At 31.5% G+C, this 22,806-nt stretch overlaps 3 protein-coding genes across 3 annotated transcripts; 1 reads left to right on the top strand and 2 right to left on the bottom strand.

Annotated features, from left to right (window-relative positions):
- Positions 1-1,979: 1,979 nt before the first annotated feature.
- Positions 1,980-4,735, bottom strand: LOC124539897. Its single transcript, XM_047117259.1, has 4 exons — positions 4,585-4,735; positions 3,801-3,944; positions 2,618-2,771; positions 1,980-2,126 (listed from the first exon to the last, which is right to left on the bottom strand). Exons 1-4 carry the CDS (start codon positions 4,678-4,680, stop codon positions 2,059-2,061), a joined length of 462 nt encoding a protein of 153 aa, XP_046973215.1. The 5' UTR covers positions 4,681-4,735; the 3' UTR covers positions 1,980-2,058.
- A 1,067-nt stretch (positions 4,736-5,802) lies between these two features.
- Positions 5,803-6,813, top strand: LOC124539923 (the record flags this gene model as incomplete). The annotated part of the gene is made up of 1 exon (XM_047117302.1): positions 5,803-6,813. A coding segment is annotated over one exon (1,011 nt), but the record flags the coding sequence as incomplete, so codon positions are not given.
- Positions 6,814-17,796: 10,983 nt separating this feature from the next.
- LOC124539925 (zinc finger protein 3 homolog) lies at positions 17,797-18,762 on the bottom strand. Its single transcript, XM_047117305.1, has one exon. The coding sequence runs from the start codon at positions 18,760-18,762 to the stop codon at positions 17,797-17,799; it is 966 nt and encodes a 321-aa protein (XP_046973261.1).
- Between the last annotated feature and the right edge of the window lie 4,044 nt (positions 18,763-22,806).

Here is a 22,806-nt window from a genome sequence, read left to right as displayed (position 1 = left end):
GAACTCTGCGCTTAATCTGTCGATTAAAAAAAAGCCATTCAATATAAGAATGAACTCTGCGCTTTTAAGACATCTAAGACTTTATCCCCAAACATTAATTAGTTTTACATGATATACAAATTAATTTCTTATTTAATTGTGTAATATGAAACAATAAAACAAAGCTTATTGAATGAATCTCGAAAAATGTGTATCGATAAAACTTTCTGAATTATTTTAAATGTTCCTTGAAACTTTGTGTACTTTTATAAAGAGCGAATTCCTTACAAGAATTTATGTTTTGTTTTTAAAGTAATATTTTAACTGAAATATAATGAAGTCTGAGTCAAAATCGAATGATACAGTATTGTAACGCAATATAATACTGTAAGATAATGGTTTGTTTCATTATATTAGTAAACATGAGGTTTGATGTGGCGTGTTAACATAAATTTAAATTGCGAATATTGTTACAATACAATTTATGATTAACAGAATTTCTAGAAGCAATAAGCACTGGCTAGCAACAATAGTTTTATACGTTTTGTATTTGACCCGTTGAATAGAATAAGCATTGATTAATTTTTAAAAGTGTATCCATACTGCCTGATTCCGTTGATGTTGTCGGATAAAAGCAATGATATTCTAGTAAACAGATATGTCATTAACGCGCAAAAAGTGAAGACTAGAAAACGTCCTAATTGGGACGTTTGCCGTTTTCATTATAATTATGCCAGTAATACGTTATAATACATCATAATTATATAGTAATACGTTTTCCGTAATTAAAACATCTATTTATCCCTTTTACTTATTGTTTTTATCAAGTTATCCTTTTTACTTGTAACGATATGTAAAATAAACGGTCCCCGGCGCGGCACACTTTTTTCTGTTGATTAGTATGGGTATAACATATCTGTTTATTAGAATATCATTGGATAAAAGCTAATTGTGACGGTTCCTTGAGTAAGAGTGTAGTGGAAATGGCACTAAATCTTTTATGGAGGGAGGTAATACAGAGTAGTATATAAACAGAGACAAAATCCAGATTATACAAAAGCAAACTTTACATAAAGATGTGGTTTTCTTAATATGTAAAAGTTTTCTTTTGTTGTCATTTCGGTTATATAGGTATGTTTTTTTATTGTAAATTGTAATCAAAGCATATGAAAAGTATTTTATGCCTCTACTTTTATTTTCAGCTGAAATTAATCGTGATTATGGAATAATTCAAATTTTGTTTATATAATATTTTATCCGAACTTTTTTTTTATATCACTTGTAAGTACATGCTATATATTTTGTTCTAATAAAGTCATGTCAATTAAAGTTATGTAACGGCCATGGATGCAAGTTCAATGCCATTTCCAATAAACTCTTCAGGGATATCAAAAAGTAGTAAAAATGTAATTGGTATTACGAGAATAGTTAGAATATGAATTGTCACTAAATGTCGTATTGTACTCAATAACTTATACAGCATTTTTAATTAGTGACTGAATACATGGTGTGTTATGTAAATGTTTGTTTTGTGGTCATATGTTGAGTATAATACAACATAAGTTGGTCTGTCTTTGTTATACAAAAATATACTGAAATTAGTCATAATAAAACGCTGAATTTTACAATTCTCTCGATAAATGGTAGTAATCCGATACTGAACCATGTTTTGTCCCTTTCTTGTATATATTGTTGTGTAAGCGAGAGCGAGACAAAACATGAATTGGTTAATCATTTGCTACTTGTTTATATCAGGAGCAAATGCGTAATTGTATATAATATGTAATTTTAATTTTTAATATATTATTAATTGGCTTCAATACGTATTGGATGCCTATTTTAAGTTTTTTTTTTAAATAATAAGTCCGATGTGGCGAAGATGTTTTCTATTTAGTTCTACGTTAGATTTACGTTTGTTATACGTTTTTCTAGATATTTAATATTCACATGTATATAGTAGATAGTACAAAAATATTAAACGAAAACTGAGTTTGAAAACAACTTGTTATTTTATTTAAAATAAACTTTTTATTTTATATATAGTGTATACTGTTTTTAGAGTAGTTGATGTTTTGCTATTTATGTAGCTTGGATTTCTTCGAGATGTTTCTTGTAATAGTCCACAAGTGGCAGGCATCGGAATATTACTGTAAATAAAGGAATTAGTTAACTATTACTTGCTAGGAATAAAGCAACATCATTTTTTGTCATATTTAAATTATTTATTGAATAGAAGTTGAAGAAGTAGTATAGTAGTAAAAACTATTAAGGGCTATAGGGTTATATATAAGGGCTGAAAAGAAAATGGCCTGATCAAAAACGGTGAAGCAAATGCGACAGGTTTTTGTAAATTATATGATTTACCTTCATCAAAATCATTTGTGATATTTGCTAAAAAGTAATTAGTTTTTAACCGACTTCAAAAAAGGAGGAGTGTTCTCAATTCGACCGTATTTTTTTTAAAATGTTTGTTCGCCGATTACTTCGCCTTTTATGAATCGATTTTGATGATATTTTTTTTAGTTAGAAAGAAGATACTCCTGTAATGGTACCATAATGATATCAGAGTCTGATGATGGGATCCTGGAGAAATCGAGGGAAACCCTCAAATTTTATGAACGTAATAATTTCTACGTACCAAATAGAAATATGACATCTGGTACAAACGTCACAAACGTCCAGCTGCCTTCACTCTTGATGCGGAAACACAAATCTACGATCACGACCACGAAGCTGACGGTGATGTAGCCGAGTAGGTACCACAAATAGATCTGCAGCAACAACGAACTCTCCTGAAACATATTATGAAATACCATTCAATCAACCTTAATATCATATATAACATACAGGTACCATTTGTTGGTTTGTATGTAAGGGCTAGTCTATGACACTCCAAAACCAGTAATCTGTCAGCATTTTTTCTTTATTTTTTTATGGTATAGGTTGGCGAATTAGCATATGGGCCACTTAATGGTAAGAGGTCACCATCACCCCATTGTCTATACAATGAAGCTGTAAGAAATATTAAATATTCCTTACATTGTCAATGTGCCAATAACCTTGGGAACTAAGATGTTATGTCCCTTGTGCCTGTAGTTACACTGGCTAACTCACCCTTCAAACCGGAACACAACAATACTGAGTACTGTTATTTGGCGGTAGAATAACTGATGAGTGGGTGGTACCTACCCAGACGGGCTTGCATAAAGCCCTACCACCAAGTAAAGTTTAGTTGAGGAAAACTAGCTTATTATTATGTAATTGCAGATCTGTGTACACTACATCTCTACTTTGTTGTAAATATAAAATACTATAGAATATGGGATGAATAATAAACTTCAATTTCTACAATAACTTCATTATTTATTTATTATACAATCAAGTAACATGAAACAATTTTACTGATCGCTATTCGCTTTAAATGGCGGATATTATTACTGAGTAATATAGAGTATAAAAACTCAAAACTCAACTCGAATTTTTTTTTACGACCTTGTGTTACGTTAAGCTTTAGTAAGGATTCCTTATCTTTTCTAGCAATAATTATAGCCAATGTTACTCGTGGATAATGTAGCTTTCGAATAGTGAAAGATTTTTTAAATCGGCCCAGGAGTTTTTGACCCTATTTATTAGACAGAAACAAAGTTTTCCTCTTTGTAATATTATAGATGTGAATGCAACTCTGTGTTACGCTTTCAAACCACTGAATATAATTTTGTAGTAAGTAAGCTTAAACATCAAGGAAAACATTTTTTGTATCCAACACGACCAACCCTAAAACGCAAACGAAATGACAACTAGTATAAAAATAAAATACTTACGAAAATGGAACCCAATAAAAGCAATATGTTTGCTATTTTAAACAGCGTATGCAAGACATATTTCAGCGAATCCAAGTGATCTTTCATCTCACAGCACGGTTCCATTGTTTTGTCACTGAACACCAAGTCTAACATGCATGATATCTGAAATAATTCAATTGTTTTTGTAAAGTGATAGAACGTGGGTGAGAAAGCCAAGATCGGGCTTAGTGTATTTGCTCGGGAATGCAGACTGATAATGTTAATGATGGTGATGGTAATGGTTATGTGAAAATTAATAAAGTAAAAGTAAAGTAACAGATCGTAAATTTCCCACTGGGGCTAAGGCCTCCTCTCCTATTAAGGAGAGAATTTGGAACATATTCCACCACCCTGTTCCAATGCAGGTTAGTGGAATGCACATGTGGCAGAATTTCGATGAAATTAGACACATGCGAGTCTCCTCACGATGTTTTCCTTCACCACCGAGCACGAGATGAATTATAAACACAATTTAGCACATATATTTAGTGGTGCTTGCCTAAGCTTTGAACCAGAAATCATCGGTTAAGATGCACGCGTTCTAACCACTGGGTCATCTCAGCTCTAAGATAAAATGAATAACATATACTTATTTCATAATCGTTTAATTATTATTCAACTAAAGCAAGAACGACTCAATTATTTAACGATCCTATCCTAAAGAGATACTGGAAATAACTATATATCTATATACAACGAATTTAATAATATGGATTACGAATACTTCTTGGAAATTTGTACATATTGTACTCAAATTTCTTACCAAACAAATAATGGATATAAGCGCTGCAGCGCTTCTCTCTGATAGACAACAGCACGTATCGTCTTCACATTGTGTTAAAATCTGTATATTATCCATAACAGCTACATTCTAAGTACTGAAATAAATTTAATTTATTACACACATTACACGTAACATTAGACATATGATTTGAGGCAAGAGGTTCCTACTAAAGAGTATCTACTCGATGTAAGCGCTGACTCTGATACTGAAGAATAACTGTCTATGAAAATGAGTTTCATTCATTTTGTTCACTTTTTATACATTCATTATTATTAATATATGTATATAATTGAATCAATAAACACAACAAGATCCTTTCTTAACCTCTCGGATAGATAATACCAACTCTTTCATTTAACTGTATACTTTTAATATGATTAAAAATGTATATATAATTTATTAACATAAGAATTAACAACATTAAATGCTTAAATATATATATATATATATATATATATATATATATATATTTAAGCATTTAATGTATATATATATATATATATATATATATATATATATATATATATATATACAAATATGAAGTAAAACTAGTTACTGTATAAATCTTAACCGTAAATATAAATCTTGACCGCGTGGAATAGTGGTAAGAATGCTAGCAGAATTTCCCCGTTGAATCGCTATTCCGATCCTCTGGGCAAAAAACGAACCAGCCCTCCTGTCACCAGTGGAGGCAATTAATGTATACTTTTTGTATTATATAGTGATAAACAACGTCAAAAATTAAAATCTGCTCTTCAAATCACTCACCAAATCGTACCATAATTTTAACAATTTCTTTTTTATATTAATTGTAATTCTTAAAAATCTTGGTTCTAAAAATAGGTCACAATAATCAGGTTAAAACTGCTATTGATTCAAGTATGGCTGAAAATAAAAGCTTTTTTTTTTTAAATGACATTGATTGAAATAAGACTGACTTACCTAAATATCGTAATTTCTAAGAAAGACTTCTCTTATCTATAACTACGTATTTGTTAAGAAAATAATAAGTTAGTAACAATATATACCTTAAAAATGCAACGTTATTTATTATTGGTTATTCTGATTACAACATGCTCTGCTGACGAATCTTTTGAAGGTATTGCTTTTTTCTAAATTGTTTTTTTTTTTTAACTGTTTATCAACATATACCTAATACTTACAAATTATAATTAATGTTTAATTCGCTAACTCTGTTTCTGGCTAATTTTAGACAAACAAACAATACGAGCTAAAATAAAGGACAATAATATTCTAGCTCAAGATATTGTTAGTTTCACCGAAGATATCGAATATATTGTGGAAAAGATAGAATCGTTAACAGCCTCAGATGAGAAACCTGTAAAAGAAAACACAGATGCTATAAACGCTGAATCAAAATATGATGAAACGGTCAAAAATTTGGAAGAATTGATTGAATTATTAAAAAATCCGAAAAATGTTCACAAATTTTTCAATATAACAGGCGTACCTAGAGTCATAACTCCTATACTAGGTATCAATAGTGAACGAGTACAGAAGCAATTGTTGATCATAATAAAAAGGTTGTTTAACGTCGCACCTGCTAGGACCACCGCACTTATTCCAATTAGTATAGTTGACAAACTTCTAGATATCTTTGAACACGATAACAACTTAGCTCTAAAAACCCATGCTCTAGATATAATGTACGTTTGGTTGCCGAATAACCCAAGAGTTCAAGCGCGTGTTATGAAACTGAAAGGTCTTGAACCATTTTATGATCAAATATCAAAATTAGATTCAACTGTTATTTATACTTTGCTAGATCTTTTTAATAAAATCTTAGAAGAACATTTAACAGTACGAGAATATTCTCAGAAGAATAATGATGGCCATACTAAAAGGAAGCTTTATGAAAAAATTGGACTTATTGAAAGAATGTCAACACAAACAGTTTGTAATGGCATTTTAAACATATTTGAATTAATTTTGCCTTTAACTGATGATATGAATGAACAGGTCCCGAAAATAATAATGAACCTAATGAGGAATATTCGACCTTTTTGTTTGAAAAATTATAACAGGAAAACTCGAGCTCGCAAAGTTTTTGAAGAGTTGAATAAATATTTTACAAACGAAGATACAATGGCCTTATTACATAAGTTAGGATTCAATTTGACAGAGGTGAGAACACTGTTAGAAGATTATGCTAAAAAGATAAATGATAATGCAAGAGATGAGTTTTGATTCCAATTAAAAGGAAGCAAAAATTAAGTTGATAATGTTTCTATTCTTACCAATAATGCGTAATATAAATAATGTAACAAATTCTTTGTTTTAATTTTATATGAAACCATAAATGTATCATTTAAGTACAGACTGTCAAAAATGTATATTTCTTGCAGATATTCCACTGCTGGCCTAAGGCTTAGTTTCCCTTGGGCCATCTAGATTTTTTTTATTGAAATAAAATAACTTATAACAAAACTTCATGTAAATTGAATAGTATTTCCAATATAAATAAGATAGTCATAAAAATATAGAATCCTATTTAAAATGAACGCCTCACTGGCGTTTTCTGTTTGGGTCGTCACCATTTGGTCTTAGCGAATAAAATAAACAAATTAGTATTTTATTTATTTTAACTAAACAGCAATGTTAACTAAAATGCAATGTACTTGTCTTCATGGCAGTTAGTCCTCTCGTTCAGACGTTAAATTAAAAAGATCTATTTGCACATTTTATTACGATGTTACAAACTATATCTCTCCCATGTAGTCCGATCTAACGTAACCGCGGAAACGCAACGTCTATTGTGCAACGAGGGGTCCAAAATATTGCAACAATGAAGTTGAGCGCATCGGCTATTGTTGTCGCTTGATTTATAGTTCAATGTTGTCTGGTGTGATGTTTAATTTAAAATATACATAATTGATGCGAACTTCGTAATAGTAATAGTAAATCATTACGAATTATTTATTTTCTATGGACCATCAGCAGTTACTAGGTACACTTAGACCTGTTATGTGTACATAAAAACATAAATATGTACATATAATAAAATTGGAGTGCCTGTTTGTTATATTAAAATAACCCTTTTTTACTCAACGCATATGTATGTATACACGGTGCGTATACCGAAATAACTTTTTTTTTACAATTGTTGTCTGTCTGTCTGTCTGTTGCGGCTAATCTTTGGAACGGCTAGGCCGATTTTGACGGGACTTTCACTGGCAGATAACTGATATAATAAGAAGTATCTAAGGCCACAATAATATTGTTTTTGGTAAATGCAAACGCGTACAAGGATGCGGGCACAACTAGTACTTAATATACACAACTCTATAAGACGGCCACATTATATCAAGGTGCAACAAACAAGTACATATATTATTTTACTAAAATAATTTTATACTACTAAATACTGGAGATTAATTACATCTCATTTCAAAAATAAAGCAATAAATATAGTAAGTAGTTTTAAGTTTATTTCCATTTAATGGATACATCCATAGGTTCCAAAAAAGAGACTGTCCTCCAGATAAAAAACAACCCGTGCAAACATGCTTACGCTTGTTTATGCTTAAAATTTAGTGAAACGCACGAGATTCATGTACCTACTCGAAAACGACCGCTACCTCGTCAAAAGGGTTGTTGGCCGAGGCCGCCCCCGTAATGTGGCCCACGACTAAAAGCATATTTCTATAACATTACTTTACCAGTATATAAAAATAAATGAATATCTATATAAATAACTCGTGTGTGATAACTATTTAGAGCTTTGTTTAACACTTATTATCAGAACAGCCAAATCGGCTCAAACATTTTCAACAGTTCGAAATCAACTATAAGAATTTCAGATGTGATTATTAAAATGTATTACTAGTAACGTCAGTTTTCCGTCTCCCATTTTTAAATTTGGGCCGATAATGTTTCTTTAAATATTCACAAATATCCAATGTTTATTCATTTTTATAAAACAGACGAAAAAAATAGATTTTTATCGACAATTTTTTCTAAATAAATTTTTGAAGTTGCATTTTTGACAAATTTTGAAAAAAGCAAAAAAACGTGATAACTCAATAATGGTTCACTTTTGGATTATGCATATGAGGGTTAAAGTTATTGAAAATAGTCACCCCTATCACCTCCTAGCGGATGTACGTCGAATTACCAATAACCCTGTATATATTCTCAATAATATATTTATAGAATGAATCGGAACCTCCCCTGCCTACGGCCATGGGCACAAGGGACATATCATCTTAGTTCTCAAGGTTGATGGCACATTGACGATGTAAGGAATAGTTAATATTTCTTACAGCGTCATTGTCTATGGGTGATGGTGACCACTTACCATCAGGTGACCAATATGCTCGTCCGCCAACCTATACCATAAAAAATTTTGTTTCTAATGTAAATAATGGCGTATTAATGAACTGTTAGATATGTACAATAGATGCTGAGGTTTAAGCAAATCGCATATAATACGGAAACCTAGGTTTGTTTATGTTTATTCCTTCGTCTACTAAAACAGACTATAGGCCATTTTAATAAAAAAAAATCAAAAGTTAATGATTTATTATTGTCTAATAAAGTAGAATAATTTTATTCCTTATTCAAATCGGAAGTAACAAAAAGTAAAAACGCGTCCCTAAGAATTTAGCCAATGAAATGTTAATAAATCGATTTGTGGCCACAGATTCAATAGTGACAATAATGCATGTGATCATTAGCGTGATGACAAATGGCGCGCGATGGGTGGTCGCCATTTTGTTTTTTCTATTCGCGGGTGTGGGGCCGAAAGCAGCACTGCAACAGCATTTGCAATAAAATTTAATTAACTAAACACATACAACGATTTACAACTTGCGAAATATTTATTATGTAAAACGCGTGTGTTTCATAATTAAAATGGTTAACATTTAATACGAAAGTTTCAAAAATTTTTTGTGTTTTAACTCCACAGATTAAGCAGCTTTTTGTCTCATAAATAGTTACACTAATAGCATTTATGTCAAAAGAACCATATCTTAGAGCCAACACTTGCTATAATACAAATAAACTAGGGATATGTTTGGATATGATTAATACTTAATGCCGTAGGGCGTAGAGCATTAACATCGAAAATAACAAAAATCAACGATTTTAACCCTATAAACATTATCCAATTGCCAAACTTTCCGTTAAGCGCATACTTATTGCGAAATCTTCTGCAGTAGGGTTGATAAATGATAACTCCTACTGAAGTTTTGAATCTAAATCGTTACATCACAAAATATGGTTGTTTGAAGAGGGTTAGGTTGGTTAGCTGATTTATGTATCTTGTTACCTATACCATACCTTTCTTCATACATTTGATATCATATAAGTTTTATAACTCGTGTTACATATTTTGAGCTCAGTATATTAATGACACGTTTATATTAACTTAAAGCAATAACTGTAATGGCTCTACTAAGAAAAATATCGTCAGAAAACCTACACACTTAAGACGGCATTGGGCCACACGTGTAGTAAACGTCTTAAGCAAATTAGAATTTAAACTTTTCTTCTTAAAACGAAAGATGTCCTCTTTGGGGCGACATTTCACTGTAATTTTTATATCCTTTAAGCTGTTAAATAAGTTTAAGTTTTGTTACTTTTTGAATTTCTAAAAAACTTTTTGCCTCATTTAGACCAACCAGGAACTAATGAAGCCTGCTAATAAAATTATTTTGATGTACTAAGTAAAAATAATAATATTGAAAAAAATGTTTCACGAACTATTAATGAATAATTAATTGATCATATTTATCACTCAATTCAAAAGAATTAACAATATGGTGAAATATTTCGCGTGAATTTATGTTAGAAAATTGTATAACCTCGTCACATTTGTTCAACGAGGCCCACGGCGACACTTGTGCAATAGCAGCTGAATGGGGTCGTTAAGCCATTTCGACGTAACGAACTTTTATAAAATGTATCGCTTCTTAGATTTCGAGGAGGTTCGGCGGTTGTGGTCTTATTAAATTTATCTATACAAATAATAAAATTGGAGTGTCTGTTTGTAATGATAAAATTTTCCTCAATGCATATGTATGTATACACGGTACATATACCAAAATAACATTTTTTACAATTTTTTGTCTGTCTGTCTGCCTGTTTGTTTCGGCTTATCTCTGGAACGGCTGGACCGATTTTGACGGCGCTTTCACTGACAGGAAACTGATGTAATAAGGAGTAACTTAGGCTACAATATTTTTTTGTCATATTCAACGCATTCAGTCGCGGGAACAGCTAGTATAATATAGGGTGTCCCAAAATTAACTCAAGATTTGAATTAAATAGAAAACGCCGGTTTTAGTCTTTTGATAGTTATATTTTTATTGACTCGTAAAGTACATAGGATATAGGGTTATGTATGGAATAACACATCGGACAAATGACCTCCACGGCTTTGCATGCACATGCGCACTCTTGTGTTGAAATCCATGACCATTCTGCATAAATGTGGCTGAATTTCGTTGATGCAGCGTTGAATCTCCTCCTTTAATGCACGGGTGGTTGTGGGCTTGTTGACATAGACTTGTGATTTCAAATAACCCCATAAAAAGAAGTCTAATGGTGTTAAATCACACGATCTAGGAGGCCAATTTTGATCGCCGAAACGAGAGAGTACACGACCTGAAAATGTCCCAGTAATTGAATTGTTTCACGGGCTGTATGACATGTGACACCGTCTTGTTGAAACCACATACTGGACACATCAATATCATCCAATTTTGGCAGAAAGAACTAGGTAATCAAGTCGCTATATCGAGCACCAGTAACAGTCACTGCTTGACCAGCATCATTTTCAAAAAAATATGGACCAATTATGCCTCCAGCCCAAAATCCACACCGACAATCACATCTGGGACAATTTCCCTGTAGAGATCAGAAATGCTTCTTCCTTCCTTGAAGCTTGTTTTTGAGCTTCATCTGTGAGAACATCTGAAAAATGTTTCTTAGTCATCGCCCATAGACAATGGATTATTTTAAACGTTGATTGGTATATAATTCCTTGAGTTCACATTATGTACTTAATACACTTCTCCAATGTATGGACATATTCCTATAAAAAAAATATTTCCCTTGAATCAAGGTCAGTACAAATAAACTCTCAAAAAAAAAATGTACTGCGTGGGATATTTTTAAAAGTTACACTTACAAGTGGCAAATCCAAAAGGTCGACTAAACAAACACAAATATCGAATCAAATCGATCACTTTTTAGGCGTAAAATAAAAAAATCGCCATCTTTTATATTAATGTCAATGTCATACGTCAAAAAGCGCGCGTAATTCATACCTGTATTGCTATAACCTGTGCCGTATCGAATCTGCGCTAAAATCTACTTAAAGCACTCCGTGAGAATAATATTGTAACTTTTTTTACGTTTTCGAGTCATGAATGAGCACTTTGACGTAATGACCGCAGTAAAGAGAGCTATTTGTATTGTAAACGCAATCCTCAGGACTCCATTTAGATTAGGGTGTACATAATCATTTAATTTCCGGGAAAGAATCGTGACTTTTGTATGTTATATGGGTTTTAATGTAATTGAATACGTTCATTTCAAAATAAAGTTATGTTGGAGCGAATAGAGATTATCTGCAAAAATTAAACTCAAGCTTTTTAAGAGCTATTAAAATATTATTTTTTAAAGTAAATTTTTCTCAAAATAGCAGAAAGATTAATAATTGACCAACCCGCATTGGAACAGCGTGGTGGAATATATTCCAAACCCTCTCCTTAATGGATGAGGAGGCCTTATCCCAGCAGCGGGAAATTTACAGGCTGTTATTTTACTTTACTAATAATTGACTCGATAGTAATTAATTAATTAACACAAATTGTATTTTAGTAAAAAATAAATAATTTTGTCGATCGACTTTTCGAATTTCAACCATTTGAGAATGAATGAATTAGAATCATCTAAACTCACGAATGTGTACATTTGCATTACATAAAATATATTTAATAATGGTCACCCTATAACAAGAAAAAGTACAGTGGCCAGGTAATAAAAAAAATAAAAGCGTAGGCGTGATGACCCACCTGATGCTAGTTCCCATGGCTACTGACTATTTGTAAAGGTTAATTTATGGTCATGAGATCATAGAAATTATTTGTGAAGTTCAATTGCATTAATATTTGACTGCGAAATAAAATTGTATTATCTGTGCTAAAGTTAAATAAAAATAGCCATGATTATACTTTGCCTGTATACATTTTCTATTTTATTATATTATATTAGTATATTTAAAGGGCGGGGTCGTAAACAAAATGTGTTTCAGTTTAAAGATATAAAAGTAACTTTTAATTAAAAAAAAATATATAAGTAGTAACACATAACAAAATTATTATTACAATAAATGTTCTTTTCACCACTAGTTTGTCACTTAAACAATTTAAATATTCACAATTTGAATATGTAATAAAATAACATTGTAAAATTAGATAGATAGATAGAACATGAATCTATTTCGACTGTTTTTATACTTAATTGAAGGTAATGTTATGACGACAAACTTCATCGAGTAGTTTCATGTCACCCTGTGTGCGCCACAGAAAAAAAAACATTTTTTATAACGCGCCAAACGTGGAATTTAAAAAAAAAACAAATTTGTCTATAGCAAACAATAAATGTTTACTCTGTATCATTAATATTGTAATAAAAAAATTCATTCAACCCGCGACTCACCTGCTTATAAAGGTCCGAGATATGTTTTTATCCGAATAACAAACCAATAAATCCGATATGCGCTATAAATTATCTATTCAGCAAATTTGTAGTATTCGTAGGCGGGTTGTGATACAATGCGTGGATTTTTAACTTTCCCATGAGTTTTTGGTGACAAAAAATTTTGGATTTTTTTAGTTGGTAACTCAGTCACACCCTTTTCGTAGTTTGTGTATTTTGACCAAGATTTTGAATTTATACCAACGCTTATAACACACACATATAGTATAACACCTCGCCTCATTGCCTCCACTGGTGACAGGAGGGCTGGTTCGTTTTTTGCCCAGAGGATCGGAATTGCGATTCAACGGGGATATGCTGCTAGCATTCTTGCCACCATTCCACGCGGTCAAGATTTATACAGTAACTAGTTTTAGGTCATATTTGTATATATATTTAAGCATTTAATGTTGTTAATTCTTACGCTTATGGATATTTTAATACGCAGATATTTTGAAGTCGAGACTATGAAGTGTAATGCACATAAAGTCGTAGACTCGTCGAGATTTCTTATCTTGTCTTATTCTTTTACTAGAAATGTATGCCTACGTTTTTTTATAAAAAAATCTCCATCTATTGGAAATCGGTCAACTTTACTCTGCAATCAATATGAGATAGTCCTTACGACATTATACTATCTATTGTTGTATCTAACATGTGACGGAGTTTACAATGCCTTACTTGCCCTTTAAAAAATAAACATAGCAATAAAGTATATGTTGAGTGGTATAAAACCAGAGACGGTGTTAGACAAGATCAAAACCGAAGTAAATTGTTTCTATGATGTAAAAGTCGAAAATCCGATCTTGACTTATACTGTACAAAGTAACTTGAAGAGAAAAAGTGCAATTACTTAGTTATCGTACCCATTTGTCTTATATTTAATTGAAATTAATAAGTCAATAACGTGTCTTAATAAAAAATAAATCAACGTTAACAAGACTTATTAAGTTATTATCCGAAAACAAAGAAAAATTATATTACTCAAATACATACTTTTATTAGCACAAATTATAAGTATATTACATTTATAAATAGAATCAAAGCCTACACAGATATATTCTGAAATAAGTAGTTGTTCGAATAAAAATAAACATTATGGATCGTCTAATTTATGGTTATGTTATGTCTAGCAAACGACTGTTTCTATTTTAAGTCTGTTTATTTTATTTTATTTTTTGTAGTCTAAGTCTTCGCAAGAAAAACAAAGAAGTATACTATTATGTTACTTAAACTTTATATAGAAATTATTTAAATCGATAAAAATAGTTTTTTCTCGTCAGATATTCAGAAATTATATTATATTAGACGATAAAGACGTCAAGTTGATAGTAACGACAACACCTCAGTGTAAAGTTGTAAACTAAGAAATCGCAAATTGACACAAATTGCGGAATCACGCTGGGAAGCATTACAACGGACTTCCGATTTTTTTTTTAAATCACATCGTTTAATGGACGTGGGAAACGGTCTAATTTGCCTTTTAATGTTATTTATTATCTGTTAGCTGTCATAGATTAAGGGCTGATGTGGGCTTAGAGTGGAAAATAAGTTCTTAAAATTCATTAAAATTAAAAAAAAAAATTAAAGTTCTGCCTTAAATACTTTTTACAAGAAACCTGTAATACCTACGAATATAATTACGTAGTAAACTTATAATGGTAAATCTTATATGCAAAGAAAATTGAGCAATTATAAATAACATATTGTATAAATGCTATAAATTTGTCACCAATTAAACAAAAATGATTAATTATAAAACCGTTTTATTGTTAACATAACGCCTTATTCAATTCTTAAAATTCTTTTTAAATCGCAAGTGTTCGACACAATGACACAGAGTCAAAATATTTAACTACATATAATTGTTTATCTGTGCGCATTCAGAACACCGGAAGTCCGTACTTCAATAACATTTTGCTTGCGTAATTTTTTTTTCAATTCTATAAGTCGAATGATGTATCGATGTCTACAAAGGGCCTTTAAAGTAATTTCTTTATAAAAGTATAATGATTCTTTGGACTTTAAATTTTATACGTCTTCAATTATATAGGTAAGTTCCGTTATCAAATAGATAGTCGAGAACGCCTACAAAACATTTTTTATATAAGTTTATACTTTATAAAAACATATATTCTTTGTTGAATGTCAAGTAACAAAATAAAGATACACACAAAATTTAGTATTTTTAATTTAAGTAAGAAAAAGCTATTTGTTTTAAATCATATCATACATTAATTAATAGTTATTATGACGACAAACTAGTTGTAAAAATAATTATAAATAAATAAATAAATATGAGACAACATCACATACATTACTGATCAGAATCCCAATGTAAGTAGCTGAAGCACTTGTGTTATGGAAATCAGAAGTAACGACGGTACCACAAACACCCAGACCCAAGACAACATAGAAAACTAATGGTAATCTACATCGACTCGGCCAGGAATCGAACCCAGAGTGGCGTACCCATGAAAACCGGTGTACATGGAGGACCATGGACCATGGAGGTCGTCAATAATAAATTGACGACCTCCATGGTCGAGTGGTATACTCACAAATAAATCAAATCCATACATTATTTTTTCTTAGCATTAAACTAATTTATTTCAATGCTATTTAAAGTAAATTTTAAATACATATGCCGTAAGATACTTTATACCCACTGAAGCAAAATACTTTAAATTAAAAACCAAAAGTCCTTTTTAGTATATTTATAATTACTGCGTGCCAGCTCAGTTATTATACATCTATGAGGTATTCTACGCTAAACTGCAATACTTAATATTGCCGTGTTACGGTTTGAAGGACGAGTGAGCCTGTGTATTACAGGCACAAGGGTAGTAAGTTCCAATCGAAGATATAAGGAATGATTCCTATTACTAACTGCCCCAAAACTAATGGGCGGTGGTGACCACTCAGTTGCCACATTTGTTATTCCGCCTTCATCATTATCATCCTTACATAATATAAAACAAAGTCGCTCACAGCGGTCTGTCCCTATGTACATATGATCTTTAAAATTACGCAACGGATTTTGACGCTTTTTTTTAATAGGTAGAGTGATTCGAGAGGAAGGTTTTTTATATTAATACATGGACGAAATAGTAAAGAAAAGAGAAAAAATTTATAGTATACCTAGTATCAGCATTGCACACGTGCGAAGCCGGGGTCGTTAGTGTTACGAACAAAACTATCAAACGGGACCAACTTACTTGCTAAAACATTAAACTCAACTGAAAACGAGCTTAGAAATTGTTTTAACGTCAAAAGAAAAAAGTTTTAATTTAAAAATAGGATTTGTTTAAAATCCTTGCCGCCATTTTTCACGAGTAGGTACGGTTTTTATAGAGCGACCCAGCGAATGAGGCTTCTTGACCTAAGTGAATGACTGGTCAAGTACGAAAGGATTATGTTAAGCTTGTTACTTTCCTAAAGAGCCTTTTATAAATAATTACTAGTATTCGCTCAGTAAAACAGCCATAAACATCATTTAAGATTATATATAAGTTTTATTTTCGGATTATTTTTCTCCACCAATTATATTTAATGGTAACACTTAATTTCGGCAATGATAAACCAAAAAAAGATAATTTTTCGCCACACATAGGCATTAAACTGTTTTGTCTTTGTCTATTTATAGGTGGATAATAAAGAAAATATTTATTTAGGTTAAGATAAATAAACAACGTGCTCTATCTTTTTGTGTTTTGTATTTTTTAACTTTGACCTTAGATATTCTTGTGACGGCACGATTTATGCTTGAGAAAGAGAGGAAAATTTATAAGGGAATTTGCAAGTTTCGAATGAAAGTCTGCCACACGTGTAAGCACTAAACTAGAGAAAAGAAGGCTTTAGTCCAGTAGGAAGGCATTCATAATTTGTTTCTTTTTACAAAATAAATAAATATTTACTTTTACTGCTACTACTACATATGTACTACTTTTTTTTTGATCTATTGAATACACACCTACGCTTTGTTAATCTTAGTATTTTATAAGCTTCGTGTCTCCTTGTTATAAATTTCTGAGAAAGATTAATAAGATATGTGTAAAAAAAATGTTAAAAAAAAATATATTTTCCTTTAAAATTATTTATCATATAAGTGCGATGCTTGTTTAAGAGGTGACTAGAAAACAATTTAAATAACATAAAATTTTTAAGCGGAATCAAAACCGCATTGCGACTTTGACGGCTGAAATTAAATCTTATATATAAAAAAGGAAAAAGCTTCATATTTATAAATATATATTTATTAGTCATTTCTTATTTCTATTTACTTATAAAAATACTCTTTGCACACAATCCTATTTACATACAATTTTTCTTAAAACTATATATTTTATCACGATCCTGACTTATGTAAAACTATACACGTCAAAAAACATAAACCACAAATTGAAAACAAAAACATTGACTCAATTAAAAAGTACATTCTGTATATAATGTATTAAGTAACTAATACCCATATAAATAAGGGAATCCGTTAACATGAGGGACTGCGGATAAAGGAACGAAGACTGGCATCATTCTTTCAGCGTGGAGGTAGTGCGTTCTCGTATGTTTCTTTAAATGATCTCGCCTGCCAAACTTTTTCCCACAAGTGGGACACGGGTACGGACGAACTCCTGAATGTATCCGCCTGTGCCTCGTCAGCTCTTCGTTCCTCGTGAAAGTCTTCCCGCAGTTCTTCTCTTCGCATTTAAACGGCCTCTCGCCGGTATGGATTCGTATGTGTCCTTTCAACTGGCCGTTGTTCGAAAAACCGACGTTACAATGGGGACATTTGTATTTTTTCGGTCTTTGCTTTCTCGCGTTCAACAGCTTAGCTTCGTTTTCCTGCTGTAATATTCTCGCGTATTCCAATTCCATTGCGTAGCCTTGAGCTAAAGATTCTAGGAGGAGAGGATCGGTTGGCGGTATTCCTAGCGTTTGAGCGATATCTGCAGATAAGTACTCGGGTATAAAGCTTTGGTTGTAGATGTTTGGTTGTAAGATGCTCGGTGCTAATATGTTTTGAGTTTGTATGTTGTCTACGGGTGTCTTGACAATACTTTCACGTACTTCGCTCTTTACTTTCTCTGGCTCTTGTAACAATCTGTCACAGCACAAACTTAGACTTGCAACTGGGGAATTGGAGACGTCTAGAGGTTCGTGAATAGGGTTCAAATCGAATTTTCTATCGTCATCGTTATCCAATGTCGTCGTAGATACAGTTGCATCTTGGTAATTATTATTGTCATTCTTTTTGAAAGCTCCACGAATTTTTCTTAATCGACTTTCCCGTTTCTCTTCTTTAATTTTCTTAAGTTCCGCTTCCTTGGTAATATTTTTTTCACTCGTTTCAGGTTTTTCAGTATTTTTATTATCACTCACATCCCACGGCCTGAAAAGCCTTGAATATTTTTTTTGTACAGATAACATTTTCACGTAAAGTATTAAGATGATTTCACACACGACCGTTGTAACCGACTGGGACCCTTTCTCATTTCAACAACTTTTATATACATTCCTTTAACAATAAATTTAATAAAATCGCCCAAAAGTAGAGGGATACTGATGCCATTGAATGGACGAAAGAGACGAAATATTTTTCAATTGTTGCACACTTGAATTTCGCCTCGGATCTTTCGATATATGTCCACTTTTGATTTGCACTATAATGGACCTTAAAATGCTTCAATAAGATTTATTTTTGTAATGAACTTGATTGTTAGTTAGAGTACTCAAACCAATATAGGTGTCATAGTCTTTGAGATAGGGGTGTGTAATGTTATTTATGTTGATTTTTGTGCGTCGTCCGGAGGCGGGCTCAGGGGCAGAGCGTTATGCTTGAGTGGTCGCGGCCCTCGCAGCTGCTAGCTTGTTTGTTTTAATGGTTTCGCCGATTGTTGCGGTTCTCGACGATTTATGCTTTATATACACGCAAGGAGAACAATTGAGGTACATATGGGTACGCTTTGATAGAATGTCCCTTATGGTAGACTTAACAATTTCATTTCATAAAGCCAAATGCTAAGGAAATATTGTTGATTGATTTATAGTTTTCATAAAGTTTGAAAAATTATTTAACTTTAAATTTAAGCTAAATAATGTTTCAAAATTTGATTAGAATGCTATAGAAAACGATAGAAATATTAAACGCTGAACATTGATGTGAGAGACAGCTCTAATTTTTTACGTGAATTTGAAATATCCATAGTCCATTGTGAGACAAAAATCAAACATTTCCTGGACATAAAAAGTAGAATCCCGTCGTCTATAAAATTGATCGAAAGGATCAATCTAAACAAGTCGTGTTCCTATTCAAATACAATGGTCTTGATTGCAACGCTTTTGATCCATTTGGGCGGTTTTCGAACGAATTGTGGAATTGGCGCGATCTGTCAAATTCGGTGTCGCGATTGATCGATTGCCGCCATTTTGTTGATTTTGACAAGAAATCATTCGAAATTAAATTATTTTGTACAATATTTCCCTAAAATAAAATTTACCATTATTATTATTATTTTAGAACGTTAGACTATTAACTTAAATAAATGAATTTAAAGATATAAACTTAGAAATGTAATACGTTACAAAACCCATACAGATTTCTATTATAATGTTATTTCTTAAATAAAGATAACGTTTTTAAACAATTTATCGATAAAAAGTTTAAGAAAAATAATACCTAAAATATATATCTCGCGTTTATCAAGAAAATTTTTAGTTCCGTCAAAAACAGTTTTAAAGACAAAAAAAAATTGATTGAATACCTATACTGGGTCAGTTCTTCGAAGATGATGCTTTGTTTGGAGGTTTCGCACACGCCTTGATATCACAAGGCTTTGATTTGAGTGATCGATATGCCGTTATTCCTTCCTTACATGTCTGTATACAATATAAATATAATACTTTTTTGTTATCCTTTCAAGAGGTCATGTCTAAAAAGAGGTTTTAGGACAATTCAATGTCGTTATTGGATTTTGTGCAACTATTACACAGACTGCTATACTACAGTTTGATTCGATCATTGTGTTTTGTGCTACCGCCCCACAGTTACAGATTTAGACTTAATTGGGAAGGGATATCAAAATATTGTTTATATAAGTTTGCTTTTAAAATTAATTTTGAATCGCTATTTAATAAACCTATTATAATATAATATTACCACTGGTTTAGAATGCAAATTGTTCGGAGAAGAACAAGTAAGAAACTCAATTCATGTCTTCTAGATACATGATACTATATATGATACTAGTTGTGCCCGCGATTTCGTACATGCTTGAATTTAACGAAAAAGTTATTACTGTAGCCTAAGTTACTCCTTATTACATCAGCTATCTGCCAATGAAAATCTCCTCAAAATCGGTCCAGCCGTTTAAGATATCAGCCGTATCAAATAGACAGACAAACAAAAATTATAAAAAAAATATATTATTTTGGTATATGTACCGTGCAGCGATTATTTTAGTATTATCGACAGACACTCCAATTTTTTTATATGTGTATTACATATAATGCCTGAAAGTACAAGTATAAGCTACACGCTTAATGATTATAAAAATAACCTTGTGTTCAATAATATGTCTTATTTATTAATTTTTTTTTCTTAACGCTTTCTATTTATGAATCGGCAACATTAAAATATCGGCTTAATCTTATTATAGAAAAGAAATACCTACCGAACAATATATTGATTTTGCGGAGTCGGATACTTGACGTTATAAGCTTATTCTTACCTCTCATGTTCATATAATAATTTTCAAGGATTCTATCAAAGTTATTCATGTTATTGTGAATATATCCTTATAACATTATTGTAAATGTATTTTAAAGCATCTGCAAGTATTCTTTAGCAACATCTCGAAGGAGTTTCTAGTGCTAAGATTATACATAGGCCGGACATCATCATCATCCCGTTTTTATCCACTGTTGGACATAGGCGTCTCCAAGTGCACACACACACAAGTGGTCTTTCTCCGGCTATTCGTATCCAGCTCCTGCCTGACCGGACAGTTTTTATAAAATAAAAACAGATTCAACAAAAGTAACCAAATACCAAAATAATAATATATAATACTATGAAAATAACCAAAATATATTAGACGACCGGTATCAATAAAAGTTAGTTGTCCAACTTTTCTAATCGTATATGCATCAGAGCTGATTCTTCCTGTTAGGGACGATAAATGAGGATTCTACAATAACTTCAGTGTAATTGGTCTCGAGAATGATCGTAGCCAAATTGTGCCAGAAGGACATTATGTATTTATTAAGTTTTCGTATACAAATGTCTCAGTCATTTCATATGGTGCAAGGAACACAAAATTGGCATTGCATTCACAATGCAAGCTATGATTAACGTTTCAGCATTCATAATAAAAGATCTATCTTTTTGCTGTTAATATCAGATCAGTATATCAAAAGTATGTCCAAGTTCGAACCACGAAATCTTGTAGTTCATTCAAAATCCCTTAGCCTTCTTTTAATGCTATTTAATAAAAGCAATATGCTTCTATATAAAAATCGTATAAATCTCAACAATAATGCTCGGAGTATAATTCAAAATATCGTTTAGTAGAATTTACTAAAAGCGTGACAACTTCATAAGATGTCGTTTTGGTCACTTTTTCGATTCTTATTGTTGTTTCAATTACTACGCTTGTCGCAGAATGCCTTGGATTTTATCAATGGAATTCATCCCTGTAGTATTATATAGGATGAAGTAGATTTAAGTGTTTTCGAAAGTGAAATTTCGTTAAAAGCTGTAAGTATAAAATTCAAATTAGTTATTTTAAATTAGCTTGTAACGAATCCAGTGTAAGTCCGGTCATGGCATAGAAATTAAAATAATATTATGTTCAGATATAATTTAAGTAAAATAGCCGAAATAAAAAACTACAGTAACGTAGTAACGAATAAAAAAGGTTTTAGGTACATAAAATCAACATTATTTTAGATAATTATTGCCATGTTTAAAAATATTTCTATAATAGGAAAAACATAAAAAAAATGAATGAATGAATTTAATATCTCATAATTATCTAATTTTCTCTAAATAGATAAATTAACGTTTTATTTTTGTATGTCTAAATATAACACTGATTTTTATACAACCTATATATAATAATTCGCGATATTCTGTGTGGTCCATATTTGACCACAATCGTGGTAGAGCTAAGAACAAAATGCGCTATAAATTTAAAATGGCTGACAACTTATTGTCTGCGCGGCATCGCCGGTCCATTGATGCGAAGTCAGACAAACTGATGCCATGCCGTTTTTATAGTTTTATTTTAAGTAACTTGTTTACGTATTTTATATTATTCAATTCATTGACGTAATTCTTTTGGTAAAAGTAAGTATAATATTATTCTACCACTTGTGAATGAAATAAATTTCGTTTTCATTCATACAAAAACTAACTACTATGGAATTTGCAACGATAACTTTTTTTAGTTGACGAGGCCCAAGTATAATATT

This window comes from Vanessa cardui, chromosome 23 (genome assembly GCF_905220365.1).
Source record: "Vanessa cardui chromosome 23, ilVanCard2.1, whole genome shotgun sequence".
Classification (NCBI taxonomy): Eukaryota; Metazoa; Arthropoda; class Insecta; order Lepidoptera; family Nymphalidae; genus Vanessa; species Vanessa cardui.
Note: the sequence above shows the minus strand (reverse complement) of the source record. Positions and strands in the feature narration are given on the sequence as shown.

Excerpts from the sequence above, each read along its gene's own strand:
- LOC124539897 (XM_047117259.1), bottom strand. The coding sequence starts at position 4,680 with ATGGATAATATACAGATTTTAACACAATGTGAAGACGATACGTGCTGT. Across the intron at positions 2,772-3,800 it reads TTTTATTGGGTTCCATTTTC|GAGAGTTCGTTGTTGCTGCA; the intron begins GTAAGTATTTTA and ends AATATGTTTCAG. Across the intron at positions 2,127-2,617 it reads AGATGTCATATTTCTATTTG|TAATATTCCGATGCCTGCCA; the intron begins GTACGTAGAAAT and ends CTTTATTTACAG.
- LOC124539925 (XM_047117305.1), bottom strand. The coding sequence starts at position 18,762 with ATGTTATCTGTACAAAAAAAATATTCAAGGCTTTTCAGGCCGTGGGAT.